The sequence below is a fragment of the Dendrobates tinctorius genome, unplaced genomic scaffold (assembly GCF_039654945.1).
Source record: "Dendrobates tinctorius isolate UK_male_01 unplaced genomic scaffold, ASM3965494v1 ptg000086l, whole genome shotgun sequence".
Lineage (NCBI taxonomy): Eukaryota > Metazoa > Chordata > Amphibia > Anura > Dendrobatidae > Dendrobates > Dendrobates tinctorius.
This window is the reverse complement of record NW_027361754.1, coordinates 4170243-4182531: the sequence shown is the minus strand read 5'-3', so window position 1 is coordinate 4182531 and position 12289 is coordinate 4170243. Positions and strand designations below refer to the sequence as shown.

Genomic DNA, 12289 nt, shown 5'->3' with positions numbered 1-12289 from the left:
GCCATACCCTACAGGACACAATACATAGTGCTGGCTCCTGCACATACAGTGCCATCCCCTACAGGGCACAATATATAGTGCTGCCTCCTGCACATACAGTGCCATCCCCTACAGGGCACAATATATAGTGCTGCCTCCTGCACATACAGTGCCATCCCCTACAGGGCACAATATATAGTGGTGCCATCCCCTACAGGAAACAATACATAGTGCTGCCTCCTAAAAATACAGTGCCATCCCCTACAGGGCATAATATATAGTGCTGCCTCCTGCACATACAGTGCCATCTCATACAGGAAACAATACATAGTGCTGCCTCCTGCACATGCAGTGCCATCCCAAACAGGGCACAATATATAGTGCTGCCTCCTGCACATACAGTGCCATCCCCTACAGGGCACAATATATAGTGCTGCCTCCTGCACATACAGTGCCATCCCCTACAGGGCACAATATATAGTGGTGCCATCCCCTACAGGATACAATACATAGTGCTGCCTCCTGCACATACAGTGCCATCCCCTACAGGGCACAATATATAGTGCTGCCTCCTGCACATACAGTGCCATCTCATACAGGAAACAATACATAGTGCTGCCTCCTGCACATGCAGTGCCATCCCAAACAGGGCACAATATATAGTGCTGCCTCCTGCACATGCAGTGCCATCCCCTACAGGGCACAATATATAGTGCTGCCTCCTGCACATGCAGTGCCATCTCATACAGGATACTATAGTGCTGCCTCCTGCACATACAGTGCCATCTCATACAGGATACAATACATAGTGCTGCCTCCTGCACATACAGTGCCATCCCCTACAGGGCACAATATATAGTGCTGCCTCCTGCACATACAGTGCCTCATACAGGATACAATACATAGTGCTGCCTCCTGCACATACAGTGCCATCCCCTACAGGGCACAATATATAGTGCTGCCTCCTGCACATACAGTGCCTCATACAGGATACAATACATAGTGCTGCCTCCTGCACATACAGCGCCATCCCCTACAGGGCACAATATATAGTGCTGCCTCCTGCACATACAGTGCCTCATACAGGATACAATACATAGTGCTGCCTCCTGCACATACAGTGCCATCCCCTACAGGGCACAATATATAGTACTGCCTCCTGCACATACAGTGCCTCATACAGGATACAATACATAGTGCTGCCTCCTGCACATACAGTGCCATCCCCTACAGGGCACAATATATAGTGCTGCCTCCTGCACATACAGTGCCATCTCATACAGGAAACAATACATAGTGCTGCCTCCTGCACATGCAGTGCCATCCCAAACGGCACAATATATAGTGCTGCCTCCTGCACATGCAGTGCCATCCCCTACAGGGCACAATATATAGTGCTGCCTCCTGCACATGCAGTGCCATCTCATACAGGATACTATAGTGCTGCCTCCTGCACATACAGTGCCATCTCATACAGGATACAATACATAGTGCTGCCTCCTGCACATACAGTGCCATCCCCTACAGGGCACAATATATAGTGCTGCCTCCTGCACATACAGTGCCTCATACAGGATACAATACATAGTGCTGCCTCCTGCACATACAGTGCCATCCCCTACAGGGCACAATATATAGTGCTGCCTCCTGCACATACAGTGCCTCATACAGGATACAATACATAGTGCTGCCTCCTGCACATACAGCGCCATCCCCTACAGGGCACAATATATAGTGCTGCCTCCTGCACATACAGTGCCTCATACAGGATACAATACATAGTGCTGCCTCCTGCACATACAGTGCCATCCCCTACAGGGCACAATATATAGTACTGCCTCCTGCACATACAGTGCCTCATACAGGATACAATACATAGTGCTGCCTCCTGCACATACAGTGCCATCCCCTACAGGGCACAATATATAGTACTGCCTCCTGCACATACAGTGCCTCATACAGGATACAATACATAGTGCTGCCTCCTGCACATACAGTGCCATACCCTACAGGACACAATACATAGTGCTGGCTCCTGCACATACAGTGCCATCCCCTACAGGGCACAATATATAGTGCTGCCTCCTGCACATACAGTGCCATCCCCTACAGGGCACAATATATAGTGCTGCCTCCTGCACATACAGTGCCATCTCATACAGGAAACAATACATAGTGCTGCCTCCTGCACATACAGTGCCATCCCCTACAGGGCACAATATATAGTGCTGCCTCCTGCACATACAGTGCCATCTCATACAGGATACTATAGTGCTGCCTCCTGCACATGCAGTACCATCCCCTACAGGGCACAATATATAGTACTGCCTCCTGCACATACAGTGCCATCCCCTACAGGGCACAATATATAGTGCTGCCTCCTGCACATGCAGTGCCATCCCAAACAGGGCACAATATATAGTGCTGCCTCCTGCACATGCAGTGTCATCCCCTACAGGGCACAATATATAGTGCTGCCTCCTGCACATGCAGTGCCATCTCATACAGGATACTATAGTGCTGCCTCCTGCACATACAGTGCCATCCCCTACAGGGCACAATATATAGTGCTGCCTCCTGCACATACAGTGCCTCATACAGGATACAATACATAGTGCTGCCTCCTGCACATACAGTGCCATACCCTACAGGACACAATACATAGTGCTGGCTCCTGCACATACAGTGCCTCATACAGGATACAATACATAGTGCTGCCTCCTGCACATACAGTGCCATCCCCTACAGGACACAATACATAGTGCTGGCTCCTGCACATACAGTGCCATCCCCTACAGGGCACAATATATAGTACTGCCTCCTGCACATACAGTGCCTCATACAGGATACAATACATAGTGCTGCCTCCTGCACATACAGTGCCATCCCCTACAGGGCACAATATATAGTGCTGCCTCCTGCACATACAGTGCCTCATACAGGATACAATACATAGTGCTGCCTCCTGCACATACAGTGCCATCCCCTACAGAGCACAATATATAGTACTGCCTCCTGCACATACAGTGCCTCATACAGGATACAATACATAGTGCTGCCTCCTGCACATACAGTGCCATACCCTACAGGACACAATACATAGTGCTGGCTCCTGCACATACAGTGCCATCCCCTACAGGGCACAATATATAGTGCTGCCTCCTGCACATACAGTGCCTCATACAGGATACAATACATAGTGCTGCCTCCTGCACATACAGTGCCATCCCCTACAGGGCACAATATATAGTGCTGCCTCCTGCACATACAGTGCCATCTCATACAGGAAACAATACATAGTGCTGCCTCCTGCACATACAGTGCCATCCCCTACAGGGCACAATATATAGTGCTGCCTCCTGCACATACAGTGCCATCTCATACAGGATACTATAGTGCTGCCTCCTGCACATGCAGTAGCATCCCCTACAGGGCACAATATATAGTACTGCCTCCTGCACATACAGTGCCATCCCCTACAGGGCACAATATATAGTGCTGCCTCCTGCACATGCAGTGCCATCCCAAACAGGGCACAATATATAGTGCTGCCTCCTGCACATGCAGTGCCATCCCCTACAGGGCACAATATATAGTGCTGCCTCCTGCACATGCAGTGCCATCTCATACAGGATACTATAGTGCTGCCTCCTGCAGATACAGTGCCATCCCCTACAGGGCACAATATATAGTGCTGCCTCCTGCACATACAGTGCCTCATACAGGATACAATACATAGTGCTGCCTCCTGCACATACAGTGCCATCCCCTACAGGGCACAATATATAGTGCTGCCTCCTGCACATACAGTGCCTCATACAGGATACAATACATAGTGCTGCCTCCTGCACATACAGTGCCATCCCCTACAGGGCACAATATATAGTGCTGCCTCCTGCACATACAGTGCCTCATACAGGATACAATACATAGTGCTGCCTCCTGCACATACAGTGCCATCCCCTACAGGGCACAATATATAGTACTGCCTCCTGCACATACAGTGCCTCATACAGGATACAATACATAGTGCTGCCTCCTGCACATACAGTGCCATACCCTACAGGACACAATACATAGTGCTGGCTCCTGCACATACAGTGCCATCCCCTACAGGGCACAATATATAGTGCTGCCTCCTGCACATACAGTGCCATCCCCTACAGGGCACAATATATAGTGCTGCCTCCTGCACATACAGTGCCATCCCCTACAGGGCACAATATATAGTGGTGCCATCCCCTACAGGAAACAATACATAGTGCTGCCTCCTAAAAATACAGTGCCATCCCCTACAGGGCATAATATATAGTGCTGCCTCCTGCACATACAGTGCCTCATACAGGATACAATACATAGTGCTGCCTCCTGCACATACAGTGCCATCCCCTACAGGGCACAATATATAGTGCTGCCTCCTGCACATACAGTGCCATCTCATACAGGAAACAATACATAGTGCTGCCTCCTGCACATGCAGTGCCATCCCAAACAGGGCACAATATATAGTGCTGCCTCCTGCACATGCAGTGCCATCCCCTACAGGGCACAATATATAGTGCTGCCTCCTGCACATGCAGTGCCATCTCATACAGGATACTATAGTGCTGCCTCCTGCACATACAGTGCCATCTCATACAGGATACAATACATAGTGCTGCCTCCTGCACATACAGTGCCATCCCCTACAGGGCACAATATATAGTGCTGCCTCCTGCACATACAGTGCCTCATACAGGATACAATACATAGTGCTGCCTCCTGCACATACAGTGCCATCCCCTACAGGGCACAATATATAGTGCTGCCTCCTGCACATACAGTGCCTCATACAGGATACAATACATAGTGCTGCCTCCTGCACATACAGCGCCATCCCCTACAGGGCACAATATATAGTGCTGCCTCCTGCACATACAGTGCCTCATACAGGATACAATACATAGTGCTGCCTCCTGCACATACAGTGCCATCCCCTACAGGGCACAATATATAGTACTGCCTCCTGCACATACAGTGCCTCATACAGGATACAATACATAGTGCTGCCTCCTGCACATACAGTGCCATCCCCTACAGGGCACAATATATAGTGCTGCCTCCTGCACATACAGTGCCATCTCATACAGGAAACAATACATAGTGCTGCCTCCTGCACATGCAGTGCCATCCCAAACGGCACAATATATAGTGCTGCCTCCTGCACATGCAGTGCCATCCCCTACAGGGCACAATATATAGTGCTGCCTCCTGCACATGCAGTGCCATCTCATACAGGATACTATAGTGCTGCCTCCTGCACATACAGTGCCATCTCATACAGGATACAATACATAGTGCTGCCTCCTGCACATACAGTGCCATCCCCTACAGGGCACAATATATAGTGCTGCCTCCTGCACATACAGTGCCTCATACAGGATACAATACATAGTGCTGCCTCCTGCACATACAGTGCCATCCCCTACAGGGCACAATATATAGTGCTGCCTCCTGCACATACAGTGCCTCATACAGGATACAATACATAGTGCTGCCTCCTGCACATACAGCGCCATCCCCTACAGGGCACAATATATAGTGCTGCCTCCTGCACATACAGTGCCTCATACAGGATACAATACATAGTGCTGCCTCCTGCACATACAGTGCCATCCCCTACAGGGCACAATATATAGTACTGCCTCCTGCACATACAGTGCCTCATACAGGATACAATACATAGTGCTGCCTCCTGCACATACAGTGCCATCCCCTACAGGGCACAATATATAGTACTGCCTCCTGCACATACAGTGCCTCATACAGGATACAATACATAGTGCTGCCTCCTGCACATACAGTGCCATACCCTACAGGACACAATACATAGTGCTGCCTCCTGCACATACAGTGCCATCCCCTACAGGGCACAATATATAGTGCTGCCTCCTGCACATACAGTGCCATCTCATACAGGAAACAATACATAGTGCTGCCTCCTGCACATACAGTGCCATCCCCTACAGGGCACAATATATAGTGCTGCCTCCTGCACATACAGTGCCATCTCATACAGGATACTATAGTGCTGCCTCCTGCACATGCAGTACCATCCCCTACAGGGCACAATATATAGTACTGCCTCCTGCACATACAGTGCCATCCCCTACAGGGCACAATATATAGTGCTGCCTCCTGCACATGCAGTGCCATCCCAAACAGGGCACAATATATAGTGCTGCCTCCTGCACATGCAGTGTCATCCCCTACAGGGCACAATATATAGTGCTGCCTCCTGCACATGCAGTGCCATCTCATACAGGATACTATAGTGCTGCCTCCTGCACATACAGTGCCATCCCCTACAGGGCACAATATATAGTGCTGCCTCCTGCACATACAGTGCCTCATACAGGATACAATACATAGTGCTGCCTCCTGCACATACAGTGCCATACCCTACAGGACACAATACATAGTGCTGGCTCCTGCACATACAGTGCCTCATACAGGATACAATACATAGTGCTGCCTCCTGCACATACAGTGCCATCCCCTACAGGACACAATACATAGTGCTGGCTCCTGCACATACAGTGCCATCCCCTACAGGGCACAATATATAGTACTGCCTCCTGCACATACAGTGCCTCATACAGGATACAATACATAGTGCTGCCTCCTGCACATACAGTGCCATCCCCTACAGGGCACAATATATAGTGCTGCCTCCTGCACATACAGTGCCTCATACAGGATACAATACATAGTGCTGCCTCCTGCACATACAGTGCCATACCCTACAGGACACAATACATAGTGCTGGCTCCTGCACATACAGTGCCTCATACAGGATACAATACATAGTGCTGCCTCCTGCACATACAGTGCCATCCCCTACAGGACACAATACATAGTGCTGGCTCCTGCACATACAGTGCCATCCCCTACAGGGCACAATATATAGTACTGCCTCCTGCACATACAGTGCCTCATACAGGATACAATACATAGTGCTGCCTCCTGCACATACAGTGCCATCCCCTACAGGGCACAATATATAGTGCTGCCTCCTGCACATACAGTGCCTCATACAGGATACAATACATAGTGCTGCCTCCTGCACATACAGTGCCATACCCTACAGGACACAATACATAGTGCTGGCTCCTGCACATACAGTGCCTCATACAGGATACAATACATAGTGCTGCCTCCTGCACATACAGTGCCATCCCCTACAGGACACAATACATAGTGCTGGCTCCTGCACATACAGTGCCATCCCCTACAGGGCACAATATATAGTACTGCCTCCTGCACATACAGTGCCTCATACAGGATACAATACATAGTGCTGCCTCCTGCACATACAGTGCCATCCCCTACAGGACACAATACATAGTGCTGGCTCCTGCACATACAGTGCCATCCCCTACAGGGCACAATATATAGTGCTGCCTCCTGCACATACAGTGCCTCATACAGGATACAATACATAGTGCTGCCTCCTGCACATACAGTGCCATCCCCTACAGGGCACAATATATAGTGCTGCCTCCTGCACATACAGTGCCTCATACAGGATACAATACATAGTGCTGCCTCCTGCACATACAGTGCCATACCCTACAGGACACAATACATAGTGCTGGCTCCTGCACATACAGTGCCTCATACAGGATACAATACATAGTGCTGCCTCCTGCACATACAGTGCCATACCCTACAGGATACAATACATAGTGCTGGCTCCTGCACATACAGTGCCTCATACAGGACACAATACATAGTGCTGCCTCCTGCACATACAGTGCCTCATACAGGATACAATACATAGTGCTGCCTCCTGCACATACAGTGCCATCACCTACAGGACACAATACACGTACAGTGCAGCCTTCACACAGGATGTAGCACCGTACAATTACGTCTCGGCGCCCGCCGGCCTCATCTCACCTGGCAGCGGCCGCTCCTCTCTCCTCACACTCCCCATCAAACTCCCCACACTTTCTCAACCTACCCCGACACCCAAAAGGACCCGCCCTCCCTATGCCCGTCACCCGGTTGGTCCGCCTCACTGCCATAGCTTTTCGCATTGGACAAAACCAAACAAGGTTGTAGGAGAGAAGGCGAAGGGGCATTTGCTGATTGGTCCCTCAATGACTGCGTCACGCTACAAGGCGGAGCTTCCTCGTGGACTGTCACAGAGACTCATGAAACTACGCCAGGTTCGGTTGAGGTGCGAGAAGTGACGTGTCCATTCCAGCCAGGCGCGCAAAGCTATAGGGAAGTCAGAGCGGGAGCAGCGCCACCTGCCGCCGCGGAGGAGTGTCGGAACGTTTCCCTGTACTACAGAGGCACAATGGGCTGCAGATTGCCACCTAGCGGCGGACAGAGGTCACTGCAGCGCGCTATTCCATTGTCTCTGGTGTTACTCAGATTCCCCAAAGGATAGAGCCAATCCTTAGTGTGTCCACTAGGAGGCGCCATGCAGATAGAAATGCTTCTATAAAACAGGAGAAATCGATCATTTAACATTTTGTACAGATACAAATGACCATTTTATCTTCATAGGGAAAAGGACCAAAAACCCGCAGTGTGAACAGTGCCTACAAGAGCTGTAATGTAAGAGTAGGCCTCAAATCTCCCTGCACCAAAACTTGTCCAAGAAACCCCAGCCTGAGGCTGGAGCCCAAAATATCACAGGGCTGCCCTCTATATCCTCGGTGTTACACAGTCTATTGCCAGCTGCAGTAGAGCTAACGGAGAATCCGCCAGCGAGTTCGTGCTGATGAAGTTTATGTCTTCGTCTGAGCTCCCCTCGGTTTATGACCACACTGACAACTGATCCGAGTGCAGAATACAGAGTGACTCCTGCTCCGCTCACTTCCCAATGGAGCCACGGGTGTCATCACATCTACGAATCTCTGCAGGACACGGGCGTGATCAGAAGACGTCACATGCTCCGCTCTCCTCTCCGTACAGAAGTACATGGGCTAAGAGATGTACAAAAATCCTCGGGGTCTGCTGGGCCAGTGGCCAATGGTGCCGGAGCCCAGCGAGCCGCCTGCTGACATCCCCGGCTCCTCTTCTAATAGCACAGGCACCATGGGCCTAGTGATCAGAAGGAATGACGGCAGGTGGGAGGTTTGCTGGCCTCCAGCACCATTGGTCACTGGACCGGCATCCTGAATATATTTTGCTGAATTCCAGTATCTGTGACCGTCCCATTATCAAAACAATAGAACAGGAAATCGTTCACCCCTGAGGGCTTGTTTTGGGGACCACACGCCCCCTCCCCCAGCCGTGTCACCCACATTCCTGGTTCCCTGCGTAATCCACAGGTAGCGGCGAGAGATCGGAGCCACCACACGAGACCTCAGTCACATAGAAATTGTTCATTTGCTTTTTTTTGTAAATCACAACATGGTCAAATTCAGACTTTTTTTTTTTTTTGTTCTTTTGTCCGTAGCTCAACTAGACACAAATAATTAACATCAAGATATTAAAAACAGTAATTAACCCCTTCCATCCCTGAGTGATGAAGCCCGAGTGCTTAGTAATTACTGGATACCCAAAACCAAAATAAACAAAAAAAGTAATATTAACTTTAGGTTTTTTTTTTCCCACCATTAATCCCGCCTGGGATCACATATCGGACCGAACTTCACTGTGAATCACAAACCGCTCGATTCTGCAGGTCGCGCTGATCGCAATAATCCATCTGACTCTTGCGGATAAATAGGGAACCGTGTAACACTGTAATGCAGGGGGGCACCGGCTGACTCTGACCGGTTTCGGGGGCGATATTGCTTCTTTGCCGTATGGTTACATCTCGCAGATTTTCTTACAAACCGTATAAAGTGGATGATCCAGATCAGGGCTGCACTAGTTTGACGAGCGCAGAAGTTTTACAAACGTGCAAAAGTCTCAGGATTGAGGGGAAACGAAAAATCACAAAGTAAGAAAGTGGCACCTTGTGCAGAGGAGCCCGGACACTTGTGCCAGTCAGAAAGAGTTAAAAACACGGCGGTCGCTGGGGGACGGACTCTTCTCAGATCAATGTCCCAATGTGGCCTTGTGTTTGGCAGGAGAGGAGTGAGGGCTGGGCGCAGCGCTCAGGCTGGACTGCAGGTAGACCGTCTTATGGAAGAGACGGTTACTGAGGAAGACGACCAGCGAGAAGAGACGCAGCTGGAAGTGACTGCAAAACAGAAGTACAAGGGATATCAGACCATCGTCACACACAGCATCATCTCCTGCCGTCTACGCACTGCGCTGTCAGACGTGGGGCATAAAAGGTATCACAGAAAGTGATGAGCCGACAAAATGAGACTCAAGTTCCATCAAATTTGTTTATTGAGGATTATGGTCCTTCCAGACCCCAATGCAAAATAACTGTGGGGTGAAGGAATGGGGAAAAAAAAACAACTAATCTCACCGCTCACCTGTCCCCACTGCTGCAGGCCCCTGGCTGGTCCTCCATAGCTCCCTTTTCCACCACCTTCACCCTTTTTCATGGCACTGTGTAGTCTACTGCGTCGCCTGAAGCACTGATTGAGCCTGGTGCAGAGTGAAGATGGTGGGAGAGGACATCATGTGCGGTGGAGCAGAAGATGGAGGGAGCAGCACAGAGAAACGGACAAGGAAAGCGTTGGAGGCAACCAGTTTGCTACATTTGCACAAACCGAAGAACCAAAAACTGTCATTCAGGCAAACCCAAATTTTGGAGAAAATAGAAGCAAATTAAATTTGACATTCAACCACTTTGCTGGAATGACAGACGCTGGGCTCATGGCGTCTATGTCAAGAACCGGGCTCCATCCTGTGCTGATCTCAGTTGAAGGCTGTGTGCCCACGATGCGATTTTTAAGCGTTTTTGCCGCGATTTTCGGCGCGAAAACGTTTAAAAATCGTGTATGTTTGACGAGTGTGACCAACCTGTCAATCACTTTCCAAGCGATGCTTCAAATCGCTTGGAAAGCGCTTGAGAAAATCGCGGTGAAATCGCGCAGAAAAAAACGCGCGATTTCTGGGAAGGAGTCCGGTTTTTAGCCTGCGTTTTAACACGCAACGTGGGCCCATAGCCGAAAGGTGGCTGTGCAAGAGCGCTCGGTGACTTTTGGATGTCTCGGAGAGAGCCATTCATACAGTGGTGTGTAATAGTTTGTGCACCCCTGGCAAAAATTACTGTTATTGTGAACAGTTAAGCAATTAGAAGATCAGGCTTGTGTAGATGTTCTTTTACATACTTCTGATGCTGAATTTTATGGTGAGGATGCAGGAGAGGTTTTCTTCTGATGACTCTTTCATGAAGGCCATATTTGTGCAGGTATCTCTGAACAGTAGAACAATGTACCACAACTCCAGAGTTTGCTAAATCTTTCGGAAAGTCTTTTGCAGTGAAGTGTGTGTGTGTGTGTGTGTGTGTGTGGGGGGGGGGTTCTGATTCCCCCCTCTAGCAATCCTATGAGCAGCTGAAATTTTGCTTGGTCTTCTAGGCCTTATCTTGACCTCCACTGTTCCTGGTAACAACAATGTATTGATTACATTTGGAGCTCAGGAAAGGGAGACTTGAAAGCACTTTGCTCTCTTCTTATAGCTTCTCCTGCTTTGTTGGCCTCCACCATTTTCAGAGTGCTAGGCAGCTGCTTAGAAGAACACATGACTGCTGTTTTTAGCACAAGGTTAGAGGAGGCCGGGTTTTTATATAGGTGGGAAATTTACATCACCCAGCTTTTCCTAACGATGACAGTGAATAAGCCATAACCCTAACAGGCTAATTAAGTTCTGAAACCGTGGTCAAAAGTTATCTGAGAACACAAAATCTCCAAGGGTATCCAAGCTTTTGAATAAGACCATTTTCCTTTTTTTTTTCTCTTTAAAAATTACAAAAAGACTACCTTTGTATTTTAGGTAAAAAAAAAATATATAATGTGTCATCTTTAACTTTAGTCCTTAGAGATCATTTCATCTTCAAACTTCTTTATCTATTCACAACAACAGTAATTTTGACCAGGAACCCCCAAACTTTTACATGCCACTGTAGGTGTGGAGACAGACCTGCATCCATCATATATTCATATGTTATAAATGTACAAAGCGGCAACAATGATTAGTTCACCAAGGGGTAGATGATACTTACTACGCCTTGCCGGGGGTCTTTGCTTCATTTGCACTGATGATAAAAAGAGGGAAGAGAATGGAGAACAGGCAGCCACTGCGAAAAAGAGAGAAAAAATATCAGCATCCTGGAGAAATCAGTAATCACTAATCTGTCAATAACAACGCCAAAAATACTAAAAATCAATACACAATAATAAAA

The 12289-nt window shown here is 48.8% G+C and overlaps 1 protein-coding gene across 3 annotated transcripts in view; it reads right to left on the bottom strand.

Annotated features, from left to right (window-relative positions):
• Positions 1–12289, bottom strand: part of EI24 (EI24 autophagy associated transmembrane protein) — a 33413-nt gene that overhangs the window by 10435 nt on the left and 10689 nt on the right. For 2 of the 3 annotated variants that reach the window (XM_073584951.1, XM_073584952.1), the window contains exons 10-11: positions 12110–12184; positions 9348–10168 (exon numbers count right to left, since the gene is read on the bottom strand). In XM_073584951.1, coding sequence (XP_073441052.1) covers positions 10024–10168; positions 12110–12184 — 220 coding nt within the window. In that variant the 3' untranslated portion in view covers positions 9348–10023. Of the gene's footprint in view, positions 1–9347; positions 10169–12109; positions 12185–12289 lie in introns of those variants that run through there. The other variant, XM_073584953.1, reaches the window with a different exon arrangement.